This window comes from Musca domestica, unplaced genomic scaffold, assembly GCF_030504385.1.
Source record: "Musca domestica strain aabys unplaced genomic scaffold, Musca_domestica.polishedcontigs.V.1.1 24, whole genome shotgun sequence".
NCBI classification, from domain to species: Eukaryota; Metazoa; Arthropoda; class Insecta; order Diptera; family Muscidae; genus Musca; species Musca domestica.
The window spans coordinates 5,467,753-5,488,529 of record NW_026712272.1 but is presented as its reverse complement, the minus strand read 5'-3'; the positions used below and the strand labels follow the sequence as shown (position 1 = coordinate 5,488,529).

At 35.5% G+C, this 20,777-nt stretch overlaps 1 protein-coding gene across 4 annotated transcripts in view; it reads right to left on the bottom strand.

Moving 5' to 3' along the window:
• LOC101898490 (mucin-2) overlaps positions 1–20,043 on the bottom strand; it is a 36,112-nt gene extending 16,069 nt beyond the window's left edge. The window contains exons 1-3 of one of the 4 annotated variants that reach the window (XM_005182927.4): positions 19,601–20,043; positions 8,796–11,257; positions 8,595–8,731 (exon numbers count right to left, since the gene is read on the bottom strand). In XM_005182927.4, the coding sequence (XP_005182984.1) occupies positions 8,595–8,731; positions 8,796–10,851 (2,193 nt within the window). In that variant the 5' untranslated portion in view covers positions 10,852–11,257; positions 19,601–20,043. Of the gene's footprint in view, positions 1–8,594; positions 8,732–8,795; positions 11,258–16,736; positions 17,102–19,600 lie in introns of those variants that run through there. The other 3 variants (XM_005182928.4, XM_005182930.4, XM_005182929.4) reach the window with 3 other exon arrangements.
• Positions 20,044–20,777: the final 734 nt, after the last annotated feature.

Genomic DNA, 20,777 nt, shown 5'->3' with positions numbered 1-20,777 from the left:
CCAATAGAATGCTTTGTTTAGATATTTGAACAATTAAAAATATTTAATTAAGAAAGATTGAAGGGAGGAGATTCGGAAAAAGGGAGACTAATACATTTTCCATAGGAAACAAAGAGGGTTTCCCTAAATAAATAAAGATACCCTATGCTCCCTTAAGCTCATCAATAAAGACTTCCTTCAGACAGCTTTCAGATCGTTTATAGATACAATCTTCAGATGGTCTATAAAAATAGCCTCTAGGTTCTTTATAGAGACACCCTTTAGGTCGTCAATAAAAAAATGATGGTTGTTTTTAAGACAGTCTTCAGGCTCGTCTATAGAGACAGGGTCGCCTATAGAGACAGCCTTCAGGTTCGTCTATAGAGACAGCCTTCAGGTTCGTCTATAGAGACAGCCTTCAGGCTCGTCTATAGAGACAGCCTTCAGGCTCGTCTATAGAGACAGCCTTCAGGCTCGTCTACAGAGACAGCCTTTAGGCTCGTCTATAGACACGGCCTTCAGGCCCGCCTATAGAAACAACCTTCAGGCTCGCCTATAGAGACGGCCTTCAGGCTCGCCTATAGGGACAGCCTTCAGGCTCGTCTATAGAAGCAGCCTTCAGGATCGTCTACAGAGACAGCCTTCAGGCTCGTCTATAGAAACGGTCTTCAGGCTCGTCTATAGAGACAGCCTTCAGGCTCGTCTATATAGAGACAACCTTCAGAATCGTCTATAGAAGCAGCCTTCAGGCTCGTCTATAGAGACAGCCGTCAGACTCGTCTTAGAGACAGCCTTCAGGCTGGTCTACGGTAATTTTTAAATTTTATTGAATGAAAGCAAAAAATGCCGGAAACAACCTTTTTAGAATAAGTTTAGATTTGTCCGAATAGGTCACTCTTGGCACGAATTATGGCCTTCAAACGGCCAATGAAACCGTCACACGCTGCCCGAATGTTGCCCTGCGGTGTTTTGGCCCATTCCCGGCGAAGCGCTTGCTTGAGATGATCGACAATTTGGTATCTTTTAGAGCCAACCTTGCTTTCCAAAATACTCCAGACACAATAGTCCAATGGATTGGTATCCGGAGATTTTGGTGGTCATTGTGCGCTGGAAATGAAGCGAAAAACCTCATTTTGTAACCATTCTTGGGTGGCACGTGCTGAGTGCGATGGTGCTGAGTCCTGGTCTGCGGCCAAAATGTTTGCGTGCCCAAGGCTTTAATACACCCTCCAGAATATTTTCGCGATAATATTCGTCACTTATTCTGATGCCACGTTCGATTAATACAAGCGGAGAGCGACCATCGTCTGTTATGGCGGCCCACATCATCACCATGGCCGGCGCTTGAGTTCTGGTGGCCAAACGAAGGTGCACATTTTCAGCTGACCTCTTTGGCAAGTAAACACGATCATTTTGTTTGTTTACAACCTGCAGGACAACGAATGTTTTCTCATCGGAGAAACCCAAATTCGCCAGTTCACCACTTTCGGCCAAACGAGGCAACTCATCAGCTGTTTTGAGTCTATTTTCTTTCTATTGCGGTGTAAGTTCTTGTACTTTTTGGAATTTCAATGGCTTTACCCCGAGCTCATTTTTCAGTATTTGCCGAATGGAATATTGTGATATGTTCGGGGTTCTATCAAGTCGCTTCTTTAATTTTCGATCCATTTCTGCTGATGTTGCTGTTTTCTTCCGTGCACTTTCTTGACGTCGGGCTACGCTACAAGTATCACGGTAACGAGCGATGGTACGAGACCCAAAAGACTTATTCACATTAAAATACTGGAGTGCTCTAACGATAGCCTCTTGTGGTTTTCCAGCCGAATATAAAGAAATCACACTATCACGATTGAATTCCATAACGAATAGTTTTTTTCTGAAAAATTCTCACTAGAATGCTTTTGTACTCTTGTAAAAAATATAATGAGCTGTTACTGGAATAATTTTAACAGCTGTCGGAGCCCCAGGCCCGCAGCTCGTCTATAAAGACTGGCTGCCTCGCTATTAAGACTCCCTGGGCTTCAGCTCGTCTATAAAGGCTCCCAGAGCTTCAACTTGCCTATAAGGACCCAGTGGGCTTAAACTCGTCTGTTAAGACCTACCCGATTTAGTTAGTCTATCAAATTCAATTTGGTTTCCCAAAACCCATCAGTTCATCTCGCCACCCGTCAAATTCGCCAATATTTATTTTTCCTTTAATTAAGTTTTAAGGTGCAAGTGATCATTTGGGCGCAATCCGTATTTTTTTCATCGGGAAACCCTAATTAAATTGATTTTAATTTTTTTATTAATTCAATGTTAATTAATTTTCACTCAAAAATCACACACATCAAAGTTGAAACCATTGAATCGTGCCAGGGCAGACCTTACTTTAATAACAACCTCGAAGTGATGATGATGATGATGACCACTTCTCTGCTGTGGCAGAGAAAAACAAAAACAAAGCCCCACATTGCTTCCGAATGCAGTCATGACCTAAAAACGGCAATGATGTGGCCAAGTTGCCTTGTGATTAGGTCATATCCATTTCTCTCAACCCAAGCTATCTTCCTATCCAGAACGAGCTAGCTAGTCACTCATTCACCATGGAATGAGGGTAATTTTTGTTGATGTACAAGCGAGTAAAAACTGACTAATACAGCTGACGATAGATCTGCGAAGAGCACGTCCAACACACATACTCAGCTAAGCTGTGCAATTTGACATAGGAATTAATTAAATGACATCGTGATGCACAATTTCGCTTTAAGCGGTACCCAGTCAACAAAAAATTGTGTAGTGTTTTTAGAATTAATTACAACAACAACAAAATTTTGAAAACATTTTGCTCACTTTTTTTGCCAAGAAACCATTTAAAGAGATATTTGTTGTTGAATAAATTATTTTGCAAGCATAAATCTTTTGCAATCCATTACACCCCGCAAAAGCCTGTGCCTCATTTATAAATTCGTGGCAATAATGTAATTTGTTGTTATTTTTTATGTTGTAAACAAAAAACCCACAATAACAACAACAATTTTTGTTGTGTTTTTTTTTGTTTATAATGCAGCGATTCATCCCTTTGGTGTAATTTTGTTGTGGTCTGCCCTCTTGAATTATTTTAAACAGACCTTTAGAAAAAATCAATCAACATCCCTCATAAAAGCCAAACGTTACACTCAAAGAAAAATGTCGGTTGCAAATGGAAAATTTAAATATTTAGAACATGGGATACAATAAACATTTAAGAAATATTATGACCTTAAGAAAGGGTTGTGGTCTGCAGGAGACATTTGTGTAAGACCACAGGTATCTCTAATGAGGTTTCGTGCAGAAAGAAAGGGGCCTTACCTTACGAGTCATGATCTGTGTGTGTACGGGTTATACTTTATGGACAATATTCGCTATTGTTTTGATCGCAATGGGTGTAGTATGATCTAGACACTGGTGTCACATCCATGTCCTTCATTGATATTTTTAATTTTCCGACTTTTAGTTTTAGTGCTGCAAAATTCAACTGATTTTTAATGGTCTATCTCAAATTGGCTGAAATTAATTTTCTGACAATGTTTGGATGTTTAACCAATGTTTAACCAGCTTTCATATCTATATCTATTCAAGATCCAAAAATACTACAGAAACGTCTGAAAGTAACATAGGCCATATAAATTTTGGAAATTTCACTAGAAACTTGAGATCAGAATCTGAGGTAGCTCCATTTTGTATGCTCTCCAGCATTTATATGTGAATAAATCTTTTGGGTCTCGTACCATCGCTCGTTACCGTGATACTGGCAGCGTAGCCCGACGTCAAGAAAGTGGACGAAAGAAAACAGCAACATCAGCAGAAATGGTTCGAAGAGTAAAGAAGCGACTTGATCGAAACCCGCGTCGCAGTGACCGAAAAATGGCTTGTGAGCTGAACATATCGCAATATTCCATTCGGCAAATATTGAAAAATGAGCTCGAGGTAAAGCCATTGAAATTCCAAAAATAGCAAGAACTTACACCACAACCGAAAGAAAATAGACTCAAAAGAGCTAAAGAGTTGCTTCGCTTGGCCGAAAGTGGTGAACTGCCGAATTTAGTTTTCTGCGATGAGAAAACATTCCTTGTTCAGTAGTTTGTTTGTTTAAAAAGAAAGCAAAATGATCGTGTTTACTTGCTAAAGGGGTCAGCTGATAATGTGCACCTCGGGTTGGCCACCAGAACTCAAGCGCCGGCCATGATGATGGTGTGGGTCGCCATAACAGCCGATGGTCGCTCTGAGCTCATTTAGACGACCGTGGGTCGAATATTATCGCGAAAATATGCTGAAGGGTGTATTAAAACCTTGGTCACGCAAACATTTTGGCCGCAGACCTTGGGCATTTCAACAGGATTTAGCACCATCGCACTCAGCACGCGCCACCCAAGAATGGTCAACAAATGAGGTTCTTCGCTTCATTTCTAGCGCACAATGACCACCGTTAGACTATTGTGTCTGGAATATTTTGGAAAGCAAGGTTGACACTAAAAAATACCAAAGTGTCGATCACCTCACGCAAGCGCTTCGTTGGGAATGGGCCAAAATACCGCAGAGCAGCATTCGGGCAGTGTGTTACGGTTTCATTGGCCGTTTGAAAATTCGTGCCAAAGATGACCAATTCTAACAAATCTAAACTTATTTTAAAATTTGATGCTATTTCCGACATTTTTTGCTTTCATTCAATAAAATTTAAAAAAATATAAAAATTATGGCGCTTGACTTTGTTGCAGATTTTTTCCCATCCTGTATTTGATGCACCAAACACGCTATATATCTCCAATTTCAATGAAATATGGAATGTGAGACGAAAATTATTCTTTAAATAAATTTGTCAAATTATATTGAAATCGGTTCAGATTTGGATATGGTACCTATATAAACTAAGCAATGCCGTTCAACTTTAAAAGATTACAGATTCCTTTTCGCCTGGGGTTTGCCATGACAATTAATAAATCCCAAGGACAATCTCTTTGTGTATGCGGACTAAATTTAGCATGTTTCTGCTTTTCTCATGGTGTCCTTCTTATGTTTATAGTTCGGATTTCCGTAATATATTACGGGCTATAACAAAATTCTAATTATTTATAAAAATGCCCATTTTTTTAATTTACCTCAACAATAATCATTTTTTTCTTCGAGTGTATTGTACATTTGCGCTACACACAATTGAAAACATTGTGTGGTGAATTTTCTCGGCGTTTTTTTTTTTCGCCATTTGTTATCTGTATTTATTTGTTCTTTTCGGCCATAATACCGTTCTCTTGCAACAACTTGTTGTTTTCTTGGCTAAGAACAAAAATCTTTTCAATTCTATTCTTCTTTGAGTGGCAGTGTTGCCATTACTCATTGATAGATTCTTTACCAATAGTTTGAGGAAAATTGTTTCTTGGAATGGCGGTTTCAATTTTTTATTTCAAAACCAGACATATACTTCTGACTAGCAAGTGTCCGCTACTTCATGAAAACAAAAAGTCCACCTGAACATTTTAGATTCGTTAATAATCTTTTATAGCAAAAATTCTTCAAAATCTTTCATTTTTGAAGTTTACCCAGGAGTATGATATTAGTAAGACCATTGCACAATGGACCCGTATCCAATTTTTTTGTCCAAAACTATTTCAACGTCACCATATGTCAATCCTAGAAATTAACATCCATTCAACCAATATCTTAAGTTAAGTTATCTTAATACCAAATTTTTAGAATTTTATCACTATCCCGTCACTTTTAAACTACTATTCATAACTTCTGATACAATTGTAATACACATTTCCGAAACCACATCCATATATACGGGCTAGACGTAAACTCGCGGTTTACCTGATACCAAATACATTTCCAAATTTCAGATTTAAAGCATTATCTCATCACCCAATACCAAACTGTAGCAAATATTGTACTATTTAGTACTTTTCGTGCACTTCTAGTACGCATTTCCGAAATCACTTCCTTATCACAAAGCTATCACCAACAGGGACCTCAATACAAAATTTCAAAATATCAGCTTCATTCGTTCATCCAATTTAGAAGTTCAGTACCATCGACTTATCGACTTCTGGGAGGACTAAACCTCAAAAAACTACGTCATTTCACGGAGCACTTAATCCAGTTCAACTCTGCTGTTTTACAGACGGTTCAAAGTCAGGGGAGCTTTGTTGGGTTTCTGGCCATTGCAACATATCTGGCAATACATTGGTAAGACGTAGTTCCGAGTCAATTGATCCAAAGATTGAAAGCTCGCTGAAGCCACCCTTATATCATTTCTCCAAGTACTGCCCAAATCTTTTTGGTGTAAGACAGAGGCTCATGGATAAGCAAATTCTGCATGACGTGTCTTCATTCTCCGATACCGACCCAGTAGCTATTTCTTAGTTAGCCAGAAGACTAAAATGACTAAAATCGATACGATCTCTTTGTGGGTATTCCTCACTTCATTACTAATATTCTAAATTAGGATGAATACAATGGACCAGCAGATCTCCGGGGGAGCGGTTGTTATAAGCAACCGCGCATCCTTTAACCTAATCCAACATAGAAGAGAGAATAATGCTAGGCCACTTAATCGAGGACCAGGCGACTGAAATCTCTCTTCTATGGTTCTCAAAACGGAAATCCAAGCAATCACAGAAACTCTGAACTGGTTTAGTACTAACACAAGATCAACAACTGTACATATCCTAACGGACAGTATATTCGACATCACGACAATAACAGCTAATATAGTAAAGTCAAGAACCGTGTTGAACTACTCTCTACAACACAAGATGGACAAATGATGTCTCAGCAACAACTGGTGCTAAATATGTAATTTAAGGCCTCACAGCTACTGCACGTGAACAAGGCTTTAATGTGGAAGACTAATGGTGGAAATACATAAAGCGCATATTTGGCTGGCATAAGTAAGTAAGTACTGATTCAAACCACACCGTTAAGTCTTATTCGGAGGAGGCCCATGGAGTAGCTGAAACAGAGTGTAATGAGTTCGCTGCGAAAATAGCAGAAAATACTATCAAAGATGAAAGATTTAGAATAGACGAGGCCATTACTAAAGTTAAAATATTTGGGGAAGAACAAGAATTAAATCCTTAAAACTTAAAGGGGCGGTTATCAACCACTGCAGAATCCAAGTGTAAAAGCGACAGAAGGAAAACGATATATAAAGGGGCTAGGAACTTCAAGAGATACTGGCTAGAAAAATGGAGGAACTTTCTGAATGCTGTAACTTAACTTTTTTTCTCTTTAAATACCAGTTTTCTCTTTTAATGTCAGTTTTCTCTTTAAATACTAATTTTTTTGTCACTGCGCAGCGTTCACAAATTTTAAGAGACAGTTCTTAATAAGAGATACACTCCCACATCTCGGACATGTCTGGAGAACCAACCACAACAATATGTTTTCAGTAGGAATATACATCCTTTCTCCACACACCAATTACCAATAATGCGCACAACAGGCCGAACTTCAGGCTTATGTGTATGTCGGCAAGGACTTGTGGCTACTCAGACTCGAACCTTTTTTTTAATCTCTCCTAATCTAATTCGACTTATTCTATTAATTCAAATTGAAAATAGAATAATTTGAATGAATAAAAACCTACTGGAGTACGAAAGTGGGATGTGGTTAATAAGCATTTTTTTGTGACATTTTCGGTCCATTTTCCCCCGTAGATTTTCGGGGAAGAGATTTAACTATCAAAGTCGAACTACACCGAGTTAAGATACTCTACATGTTTACTTCAATTGGTAGATTGAGACCTGGTTGATATGTGATTTCAAGAAAACAGTCCCAAATAGCTTGTGAAACATTGAACCTACTGAAGGATGCATTTGGAAATAGCCACACCAGTTGTAATTGGACATCTCTTGACTCTTTCTTGTGGATTTATATAAAATCGTTGGTCTATATGGACAAGTCCAACAAGATTGAAGGTTAAAGGTCAATACACAGTCAGCGCTTCGCTTCATTTGTTCGCCTTGTGCATTTCAAATTATAAAGGTATAGCAGAGTCTGAATATCTGTAAGTCTGACGACGTTGCCGTTTATGAGCAAGAAATGCGATTCTATTTTACAGGTCTACCTTAATATTCGGCGGGGCATACAAAAATATTCAACTCCCCACTATAATGAAATACTTAGTACGGACCTATTACCCAAATACGCCCTGTCACATTCTGCTTGTTAAGTTTTCATTTACTAGGTTTTTTCTGGGCCTCAGGTTAGGAGTACACTCCAAGAATTGGGAATACCCGGCAGATTTTCGACCATTTTTGAAGCCAAATAAAAACCTACAACGGAAACCCTGATACTAATTTATCTCTTCTCACTCTCTTCAACGATCCCTTCCCTCCCTCTCTCTCTCCCATCCATTTTACGTATATTTACAACAAATTTCAAATACACATGCTTGCGGCAAGAACAGGAAAAAGAAGAAGACGCGAAGGCAAAGCAAGCAAAAAAATACCCCAAACGAAAAGAGAAAAAAAAAAACGATCGTTCAATGCGAAAAAAGTAGATAGCGGTTAGATAACACACAATCTATGGATTTTTTCCTCAATGAAAATTCTATAAAATCACCTCCCTTTGAGAACAGGAAAATTCCTTTGACTTACCTTGAGCAGCGATTTCGGGGGAGCATCGGCGGGATCGGGTCGTTTGATGTTCAAAAATGAATTACGCACATCGGGACATTTTTCAAACATGAGAACACGTTCGGCAACGGAACCACGAGTCAGGAAGGGACTGCGAACTGGAAAAGAAGTGACGATCAAAAACATAAAGAAATAATTCTCAATGACTTGGTGGTGACTTACCGGCTTTTTCCTGGCCATTGGTCAAGGGCCGTGTCGATTTAAGTTTTGTGGGTGTTAAGATGCTGCTGCCATTCATGGTGCTGCTACTGCTACTGGCTGGAGGTGTTGTGGATTTTGTGGAGTCTACGGTATCTAAGTTGTCCCGGGATTCTTCGCTGACAGATTTGGCTGATTTATGTGCTGCTGCTGCTGTGGATGTGACTGTGGAATCCTTGGTTTTGGAAGATTTTGTTGTGGATTTCGTTGATTTGCCGACACTTTTTTCTAATTTTATAACGGTATTGGCATTTGTGCTATTGGCATTGGCGTCTAATGATTCGCTTGCCTTCAATTCCGTTTGAGTTTTTTGTGGTTCAGCTGTTTTTTGCCTTAGATCTGTCGATATCAGAGGTTCTGTAATGATCGTGGCACTGGTATTCGATAATTGGCTCTCGAGCACACCATTGCTGAGAGGCGATGAGGGATTTGGTGTTGTTGTTGTGGGGGAAGAGGAGGAGGAGGTTCGTTTTTTATTCACCGTCGTATTACTATTGCCTGTATCTTTATTCTTATCGGATTTTCTAATCGATTTATCGGCCACAGATGTAAGCAGTGGCGAAGATTCTGCGAGAGTTTTATCAAATGGTTCTAAGGTATTTAGTAGCTGATTGACAACCTCCTCGACCGGATGTTGGCGTGTAACTTTGGTTTTCGTTGAGGAAACTTTTTTGCCGGCAAGGGCCTCAACACCACCACTACCCCCATTGCTAGACGATTTCTTTTGGATTTTTGTGTTGATTTCCTTTGGCAGATCTTCTTTGAGTAGGGTGGCGCCCAACGTGGAACTGGAGTCTGGAATTTTCTTATTATTACTATCCAAACTGGGGGATTTTTTCACCTTAACTTGCTTGCTGGCCACCGACCCGGCGGAATTGGATTTTTCAATGATAACCGAGGGAATTTTAGTGTGACCTTTCAAACCTCCTGTCGTGGCCGTCTCCTGCTGTAATAGTTCCTTGATTTTTTGTAAATTCTCACTTTGCTGCAATGTCAAGGCTGGTATATCCAAATTCAAATCCAAACTAATATCGAAATTTAGATCCAAGGTCTTGGAGGGACTGCTAAGTTTGGAGGCAGATGATTCTGCTCCAGCTTTAGAGGGTGATTTCAGTTTTGTTGTCGTGGCAGTACTGGGTTTGGTTAGTTCTAATTCTGCTTCCAAATCAGCCAAACGGCTGCTAACTTTGTTGTTCAACAGAAATCCAGATGTAGCCAATTTGGAGGGAGTGGTAGAGGAGGAGGGGGTGGAATTTAGTTTTGTTGTGGAGTTGGAGGTGCTGCCGCTTTGGGGTGTGGTGACAGCTGTTGATTTTTTTAAATTTAAACTGTCGGCAGATTTATCCAAACTATTTGTGCTGGCCGCCTTGGAGGTGGTAAGGGAAGGGGAGGTGGAGGAGGAACTATTATTTATGTTTTGCTTGGCAGAGGGTGAGGGGGAACGTTGCCGTTTCGTTTGTGTGCTACTTAATTTTCCCTCCCCCTTATTTGTGGAAGATGTTGTCTTCCCTACCCCTCCAGCCAATGGACTGCTGCCCATCACCTTGCCAGCCGGGCTCTTAACTCCCCTCTGCTCCTTGTCTTTGATGACAAAAGAGTTGACCAATTTGTGTAGACCCTCGGTGCTCTTGACATCCTCTGTTATGGAGCCGGTGGCCGCTGCAGCCTCAGCTGTATAAATATCCAAGATTTCGGTGGGGGCAATGCCATGGCTTTTCCAGGTGCGATACAAGGCATCGGCATGTTCGGAAATTTTCTTGGAAATTTCCTCAATTTCCAGAGAAGTTTGTAGATCTCTTCCACCTCCAATGCCGCCACCACCCGTTATTGTGGATCCATTGTTGAGCATGATGGGCACATTGGTGACATGGGGTGTTGTTTTTGTTTTCCCAACACCTGGTTTGCTGGGTTGCATTAACTTGGTGCTGTTGCTGTTGTGGAGGCCGGATGATTTACTGCTGCTCGATGTTTTTGCGGAGGAGGAAGAGGAGGAGGCCACTGATGCCGTTGATGACTGCATCTTAAGGCGTTTCTTGTTTCTCCTTCTTTTGGCTCTTTAATTGTTATTGTTGTTCTTATTTAATTTTAATTCTTGCAAAATTTAGGTCGTCTTTTGGCGATTTTTTTCGCATTCACTTTTTTCCTCTTTAAACTTCCTTTATTTGTTGACTTTTCACATTTTCACCAAAAACCATTTTTTTTTGGATTCCACTTTTTTCTCTCGTTTCAATTCAAATCACTAACATTTCGTGGTTCCTTTATTCGCTTCGTATGGCTGGCGTAAATTTTCGCGTATTTTTTTCTACACGTTTTTGTTGTTGCTTTTGGTATTCGTTTATTTTGACGTAGTTTTGTTGATGTTGTTGCTGTGTCTGTTTGTGTTTTTTACTTTTTTTCGTTCTATTCGCGTTCCCGTTAGCGAAAATCTATTTTTAAGAGAACATTTTTCGAAAAAAAAACCAAGAAAAATTAAAATGAAAATTCCTATTTCAGCCTTTTTAATTTAGCACACACACACATTGGCGCGGAAAATGGTTTTTCGTTTTTCTTCTGGTTTTCATCAAAAGAGCACTGAACGTTGTTGGGTAGATGGCTTTTATTTTAACAGTGCCAAGGGGCCAAAGCGCCGGGGAAAACGAGGGAAATTAATTCACTTTCAGTTTAAATTTTAATTCTTTTTTGGTTTGTTTGAAATATTTTTGCCGGTAGAACGTAGGAAAAAAACATAAATTTTAATACAAAGTTTTATTTAAATTTTTGGTGAAAAAAGAGAATTTTTTGTTATAGAAAACCATATTAATTCTAATTTTTTAACATTTTTTTCCTTTTGAATAGCTTTTTAACTCTCCTGAATACGCAAAGTTACCTAAATGAAGGGGTAAGATCCCCCACATTTTTGGAAATTCTCAGATTAAGATTCTTCGAATTCCGTGCATTTTAGGTATATAGTGTATTCGGCAATGCTGCAGATAAATATACGATGTATACTAGTGTAAAACTTTAACACCCAAACGAGTTAACAAATCGGTGTTTTTGAGGGGGGTGGTTGAGGCGTTGAAGTTTTGACTGAAGTTGAAGTTTTACTTAGACCGAGTTCGGAGATGGACAATATCGGCCCACTCCTTCTGGTACCTCCCCCACAAAATGTTTACATTTTCAAAGAAAATAATTTACTGCACAGAAAGAGAAAGGATAATCCGATTTTGATCCAACTTTGCATATCCTAATATTTACTTCAGTGCTAAGTCAGGATAATATCAGTCCACTCCACTCCACTCCGCTCCCCCACAAGCGGTCAAAATATGGAATAATTTGGAATAATTAACTCTGGGTCTGGTATGAAGATATATTCCATTCCAGATATATTCCATCTTCACATGTTCCATCTTCACTCCACTCCTTGCGTCAAAATTTTGAATATTCATGAAGCTCATAAAACAAGAAATTTAAATCCGATTCCATTTAGACTTGGCACATCTCAATATTTCCATCAACACAAGGTCTGTTAAAAATATGGTAGAGATCGGACCATTCCTTCTGGTACCTAATATTTTGAATAACCAAAACGTTCATAAAATCTGAAATAAGCACACTGTTGTCTTCAAATTACACACATCACAATACTTTTGTTAGCCCAAAGTCTGGTGTGAAGATGGAATATATTGTTGCACTCCTTTTGGTACCTCCCCCACAAAGTGTCAACATTTTGAATATCCATGAAGATCATAAAACGCGAAAATATTCTGATATGAATATGTAATTTATCGAAATTTATGATTTCGCATAAAATTGGATATAAATGTTGTATATTAAGATAAATTAATTTAGTTAAAGTAGATTTTTGTGGGTAGGTGATATTGCCAATCTCCGAACTCAATAAATGTTTGATAATAATATTACGATGTACTAAGTTTGGACCAAATCGGATACTCCTCACGAGAGTTATCGTGCGCGTCATCCAGGTAGACGTACACCCCTAGATCGATTCCAAATGTCATGAAACAGATTTGGCCCAATGAGATATAGGGTCTAAAACCCTTTTTATATAAGGCACGTTTTGACCGTATCAAAAGATATATGGCTGATATATGGTATCGATATTCTTAGGAAGCTACGTAAATATAAATTAAAGTCGTTAAAAAATATTCTTCAAAAACTCTAATATTCTACCTTTGCTATTCCTTCAAAAATATTCTGAAATAATCTATAATTTCTATAGCTGTTAAAATCCCTAAAAAATATACCAAACAAAATTCAAAATTCTATCTCCGATAGTCTTTAAAAAAATTCTCAAGAAAATCCAAGATTCTAATACCGATAGTCCTTCAAGAAATGATCCCAAAAATACTAGCTCCGATTTTACTTAGAAAATTCTTTAAAAAACAAGTTTCGAATTCAATATATAAAAAATTTCCATAATCCAACATTCTGATAGTACTTAAAAATATGCTTAAACATCCGCGTTAGCAGATTTAAAAAATTAAAAATTATTCTTAAAAAAAAATAAACATAAGGCTTTGATAAAAGTTTCTTGAAACTTCACTACTTCTGCTGTTAAAGCCCTAAATATATATAAAATGAAAAACAAGTTAAAAAGCAGTAAGTTCGGCCGGGCTGAACTTTGAATACCCTCCCCCATTTGGAACGAATTTGGAAATTTTCAAAAAATAAAATCCTTAAAAAATTCTGTTAAAATTTTAAAAATACCGAATATATCTGTTATATTAGGGTCTATACGACATGGACCTACATAGGCCTTGTTTTTCATAAGCCATTGCCATATTGAAATTCGAAACTTGAAATAAATGGTGAATAATGCAGCTAAAATCATCAAAATATCGTATATGGGGAGGTACGGTTATATCGGAGCTGTGCGAAGACCTGGACCAGCATAGACAATTTTCTGTCGAACAGAACGAACGAACTTCAAATACATCTCAAAAAATTTCGGTGGGTATTGTACCTACCGAATATAGGGAGGTACTGATATATGGGGCCTATACGAAGACCTGTACCTGCATATACAATTTTCTGTCACAGACTCTAGTTTCCATTACGAACTCTAAATACGTAATTTGAAACAATTCCGTTGAATAATGTCGCTAAAATCATCAAAATACCGAATATCGGGAGGTACCGTTGTATGGGGGCTATACGAAGACGTGGACCTGCACAGATAATTTTCTGTCATAGGCTGTAGTATCCATTTCGAACTTCAAATACCAAAGTTGAAACAATTCCGGTGAATAATGTCGCTAAAATCATCAAAATACCGAATATCGGGAGGTACTCATATATGGGGGCTATATATATACGAACTTAACCTGCCTACTGGAAAAATAAACACGTTTGCAAAATTTTAGTCTTCTATCTCAATTCGTTCGTGATTACAACAGACAGACGGACATGGCTAAATCAATTTAGAATTTTACGCTGATCAAGAATATATATACTTTGTTGGGCCTGTCATGAGTATTTCGAGGAGTTACAAACGCAATGACAAAGCTAATATACCCTCCATAGTATGGTGGAGGGTATAAAAATAGGAAACACTCTAGCTCCGATAGTTTTAAAAATTTAAAAAAAATGTCTTACTCCAAAAAAATACAAGATTCTAACGCCGATAGTCCTTTAAAAATGTTCCCTAAAAACACGAATTTACTTCACTGAAAATCTCTTTAAAATTTCGTTTTCCTTGACAAAAGCCACGTTTAGAAAATTATACTTTTCCATAAAAGCCGTTTGCATCGTGTGTTCAAATTTTTACATTTTTCTTGCACATGTCAGACTTTGCTTATTTTTCCAAAAAAAAAAAAAAAAACACAATATAATTTATTTCCATTTTGTGTATATTAAAATTTGGAATATTTTCCATTTCATTGCCGCTGCTGAACGTTTTTGTTTGTTTTCTTTTGGCAAAGCAAAGAACAACGTTTTTCACAGAAGTTGAAAATTTTATTGATAAGCTCTCGAATTTTCGCACTTTATTAATTTTATATATTTTCTGCTTTTGCACTACCACCAAATTCCTTTCGACGAAATGGAAAAAACAATACAAACAAATAGCAACAAAAGAAATGTGAAATGTTTATTTTAACACAATTGATATTTACAAACTTTTGAGTGGCGAACAAATATATATTATAGTTTAGGAAATTAGGTTTTTAATTATTATTTTAATTATTTTTTTTATTTTTTTTTGAATTTTTGAAATTTAGTTTTATTTTATTATATTATTGTATTTGTTTCATTAAGATTTTTTGAGATTTTCCACTTTTTATAAGAACAATATTTAATTTGTTACAAATTAATATTTTGATTTATTATTTTTTCATATTAACAATTTTTGGTCATTTTGTATAATTTTTTAATAAATATTTTTAAATTTTAATTTTGCCACATATATATTTTATTGTTTTCATTTCATTCAAGTATTTCATGTTAATCGAATTTTTTTCTATTTTTACAATAAAAATATTTTGATAATCTAAGATAATTGTTTTTTATTATAACTATTTTTATTTTTGCTATAATTTTTATATTTTTATTTTTATATTATTTATTTGTTGACAATTTTGTATCGTTGTTATTTTTATAATTATTATTATTTTATATAAAATAATTATTTCATAGTGTTTTATGTTGTTATACCCTCCACCATTGTATGGAGTCTATATTAAGTTTGTCATTCCGTTTGTAACACCTCGAAATATACAATTTAGGCCCCACAAAGTATATATTTTATCGATTTAGACCGTCTATCCGCCTGTCCGTTTTGTTTTTTTTTTTCAAAAATCGTTGACAATTTTGTGGTTTATAATTATGTTTTTCTTCTTCTTCTTCTTCTTATTATTATTATTATTATTATTATTATTATTATTATTATTATTATTATTATTATTATTATTATTATTATTATTATTATTATTATTATTATTATTATTATTATTATTATTATTATTATTATTATTATTATTATTATTATTATTATTATTATTATTATTATTATTATTATTATTATTATTATTATTATTTTATATAAATGAATTATTTAATATTGAACGAAAAGTTGTACGTTGTTTTCTTAAAATGTTATTATTTTATATAAATAAATTATTTTAACCACTTTTATTATTACAAGGATTTTTTTTTAATTTGTTGACAAATATTACTATTCACGGACTCATTTTTTTAAACTATGTAATTTATTTTAATATATTGTTTTATTTATTATAATGTAATGATCAAAAATGGTTGTCAATTTTGTAAAATTATTATTATTACTATTATTATTATTATTATTATTATTATTATTATTATTATTATTATTATTATTATTATTATTATTATTATTATTATTATTATTATTATTATTATTATTATTATTATTATTATTATTATTATTATTATTTTATATAAATGAATTAGTTCATATTGATCGAAGAGTTTTAAATTGTTTTCTTATATTATTATTATTATTTATTAAAAAATCGTTTACTACTTTGGCAAAGATTATTATTCACGGGTTCATATTAATTTATTATTTCATAATTAATTTTAATATATCACATTTTGTGCTCAATATTTTATTATTTTAAATTAGTTGATGAGGAGTGCTCTATATATTTGTCATATAGCCATTTTTTAATGTTTTTAATATTATATTATTATTTTTTGCACATTTTCTTTTATATATTATTTCAATTTAACACATTTAATTTTTTTTTTAAACAGGTTTTTCAATATTTTTTGTAGTTATGAATTGTGTTTAACTTTTTTTTTGATTTTTTGGCAATCTACCCAACCAACGTGTATGTGCCCACAATTTCCACCTCTTTGGGGTATATATGTTTTTTTTTTTTTTTTTTTTTTTTTTGGTGAACAACTTTTCCGACGATGTTTTACCGTAATTTTTCCCAATATTGACGTGCGAACGTTATGAATTCTCCGTGCTTTATGAGATCAATTTGAAAAACTCACGCATGTTTTTGGCTGCTGGCGACCAAATTGGAAAACATGCTTTTTTGGGAGCTCTTCAGATATTCAGCCATTTAAAATCGAAATACAGTTTCTCTAAAGGAAATTTTCTTTTCCTGGTTCTCCTCGCAACGCTTTGATGTCAAAACAAATTCAGCTATTTTAAGATGAACGAACTGAAAAGATCAGCAATCTCAGTGTTAATTTCTCAACAAAATGAGACTAGTCTCTCTCGGCGTACACTCTCTCACTACTCACTTACACCAGAGTCTAATATGAGCTATTCGAAGAGATTTTTCACGGCAATGATGAAGGGACTATTGGCCATAATTTAATTTTACTGATTGATTTAGAATCCCCTTTTTGTTAAGTATTTAAAATATTTAAACTATTTTTAAAAGGGGGAATATTGGAAAAGAAAGAGGGAAAGGGAACCATAATTTTGATAATGCATTCAACATATTCTGTATTTATAGATGTTATGTGGAAAGAGTTTAAAAGATCTCTGGGAAGTAACCTAACGATAAAAGGCACATAACTTAAAGTAAAGTCCCTGGAACCAGAAATAGGTCCTTATCAAAGATCCTTATAAATTTCAAAGCTCTATCCTCAATATTGATAAACATATCTGAAACTATAGGGGTCCCTTTGTATATGATCAAAACTATAAAAAGCCTTAACAACATTTGGTCAAAGAACCCAGAACTCCTTTGGGGTTTCCTTTAAAATAAAAGGTGCTATCGAGGCGACTTGGCATTTTCCACAACCCAGACTGGTTTCTGTACAGTGAAATTATAAGAAACGAACTAGGGAATAATCCTGATTTTTTCAGAAATAAACAAGGTTTTTTATTAACAAAATATATGCTATTTTTTCATGGTAAATATTAAATATACAAATTTCCTTTGTTCAGAGGCTTGCATTGAAATTTAATCTAGAAAAATTCTTGCTTTGACACATTCCCCAAAAAATGAAGTATAAAGGGAATTTTCGACACGGACTGGATACGTATTAAATTAACAGTAAAAAGGCAAAGACAGAATTTTTACATTTAGTTACATACATTATGTATGTAATTTTCATAAAACTCTTGTATATAGAATATAATTTATTTTGAGATTTATAGTGAATTTTTGTGTAGAATATTTCTTTTATCGAGATCGTTCGCCTAAAACGAAATTTTATGTAACATTCCTGCGTCAACTCGAAAAAGTACTTGGAAAAACATTAGGAAATATTTTCCGTTTTTTTTAAACTGGATGCAATTATTTTTTGAAATGAAAATAGAGTATTCTTTTCTTCGGTGACTAATAGTAAATTTTGATCAAGAATATGTATGTCTTTAAAGAATTTAGTATTCCAGGTGAAAAAACATAGTTCTGATTTTATACCCTCCACCATACTATGGAGGGTATATTAACTTTGTCATTCCGTTTGTAACTCCTCGAAATACTCATGTCAGACCCATCAAAGTATATATATTCTTGATCAGCGTAAAATTCGAAGTCGATTTAGCCATGTCCGTCTGTCTGTCTGTCCGTCTGTCTGTTGTAATCACGCTCCCTTTCGAACGAATTGAGATAGAAGGCTAAAATTTTGCACACGTGTTTATTTTTCCAGTAGGCAGTTTAAGTTCGTAAATGAGCCATGTACGTTTTCATATACCCCCATATAACGGTACTTCCCGTTATTCGGTATTTTGATTATTTTAGTGACATTATTCACCGGAATTGTTTCAAATTTGGTATTTGAAGTTCGAAATGGATACTACAGCCTAAGGCAGAAAATTGTCCGCGCAGGTCTACGTCTTCGTATAGCCCCCATATAACGGTACCTCCAAAAATTCGGTATTTTGGTGATTTTAGGGACATTATTCACCGGAATTGTTTCAAATTTGGAATTTAAGATTCGTAATGGATACTACAGCCTATGACAGAAAAATGTCTGTGCAGGTTCACGTCTTCGTATAGCCCCTATATAACGGTACTTCCCAAAATTCGGTATTTTGATAATTTTAGCGTCATTATTCACCGGAATTGTTTCAAATTATGTATTTAGAGTTCGTAATGGGATCTATACCCTGTGATAGAAAATTGTCTATGCAGGGAGAGGTCTTCGTATAGGCCCCATATACCAGTACCTCCCTATATTCGGTATTTTGACGAGTTTATGTACAATACCTACCGAAATTGTTTGAGACGCGTATTTGAAGTTCGTAATGGATGCTATAGCCTATGACAGAAAATTGTCTATGCTGGTTCAGGTCTTCACACAGCTCCGATATAACGGTACCTCCCTATGTACGATATTTAGATGATTTTAGCAACATTATTCACCGTTTATTTCAAGTTTCGAATTTAAATATGGTAATGACTTATGACAAACAATGCCTATGTAGGTCCACGTCGTATAGACACCAACATAACGGCTATATTCGGTATTTTTAAAATTTTAACAGAATTTTTTAAGGATTTTATTTTTTGAAAATTTCCAAATTCGTTCCAAATGGTGGAGGGTATTCAAAGTTCGGCACGGCCGAATTTACTGCTTTTTAACTTGTTCTCATTTTACTCATTTTTATGTTAGTGGATTTTTGATTAATAGCATGATACAGCTGATACAGCTTCTACCATTTTTGTGTTTGCAATGGATGATTTTTAGCTATAATCTTTTTGGCAACTGCTTTCTTGTATTGCAAACTCAATGGGATTCTAGATCCTACAAATATGTTTCTTTAACCAAACTTATTTCAACGATTTTCTTTTGAAGAGTATCTTATCTTTTTAACGCACATTACTTTTGTTATTATCTCTCTCAGATGACGTTCAGCATCAGCATTAACACTTTTCACTCTCACTTTCAATCACAACTGTATTAATGAGATTTTATTTCACTTTTTCAATTTCTCAACGAATACAATTTCCAGATAAAACTTCTAACGCATTTCTTTTTCAATCATTATTTTTCAATCCTCTTTCCACTAATTTTATCATTTTCATTAGAAGATGATGATGACTTGTTACTCCACACAATTGATTACATTTATTCGATTTATATTTTCCGTATGACCCGGCGGAAGACAATCATTCGATGGACCACTAGAGAGAAACAACGCATTGTTGCGTCGGTCGGCCGTTCGCTAAAAAACTGATCAAGGCGTTTAGAACAACTAAACATCTGTTTTAAATTTTCGAACAAAACTCATTACGCCGCAACAACAACAACAACGTCAACATTAACATTTTTGCATTCACAGACAAGAACGGAGGCGCGCGTTTGGGATGTTGGCGTCCGGCGAGATACGAGACAGCAACGGTACATTCTTACATCTCCCACATCCGTTGATGTTTTGATGTTTAGTTGATTCTATTTGTCTCACTCTCTTGATCTTGCACATACACTCTTTCCGCCCATCATCATCTCAGCATCATCACATCATACACTCTGACAATAGTTCTCTGCGTGCTTCGTTTTTTTTTCTTTTGTATTAATATTCTGTCATATTTTTGCTGTCAGCTCTTGTTTTTGTAATGAGTGTGTGCGTGTGTGGGGGGATAAGAGAGTGGATACTCAAAACTATTTGCTTTGCTCTCCCCAATCATGTTCAATTGTATTTATTTTGGTTATCATTGATTGCTGCTGCTGCTGCTGTTGTCATTGTTGTCTTTTCGTGTGGTTGCTGTTACTACCGTTGTTGTCGACTTCTTGTTCTCCCACTTGTGTTTGGCGCGCGAGTCAAGTGAGTTGTTGTTGTTGCTGTTGTTGTTATTGCTCATTTACATTTCAATTTCATTATTCGACATTTGCACAAAACGCGCCAGTGGAAGTGAATTTTATTTATAATTCTATTCTGTATTGCGTTCATGCTATGTTGTTGTTATTGTTGGTGCTGGCGTATGATCGTACTTCTTTATCCATGGATTCGTGTGTCTGTTCAAATAGACATTTTTTGTTACAGCCGAGGGCCAG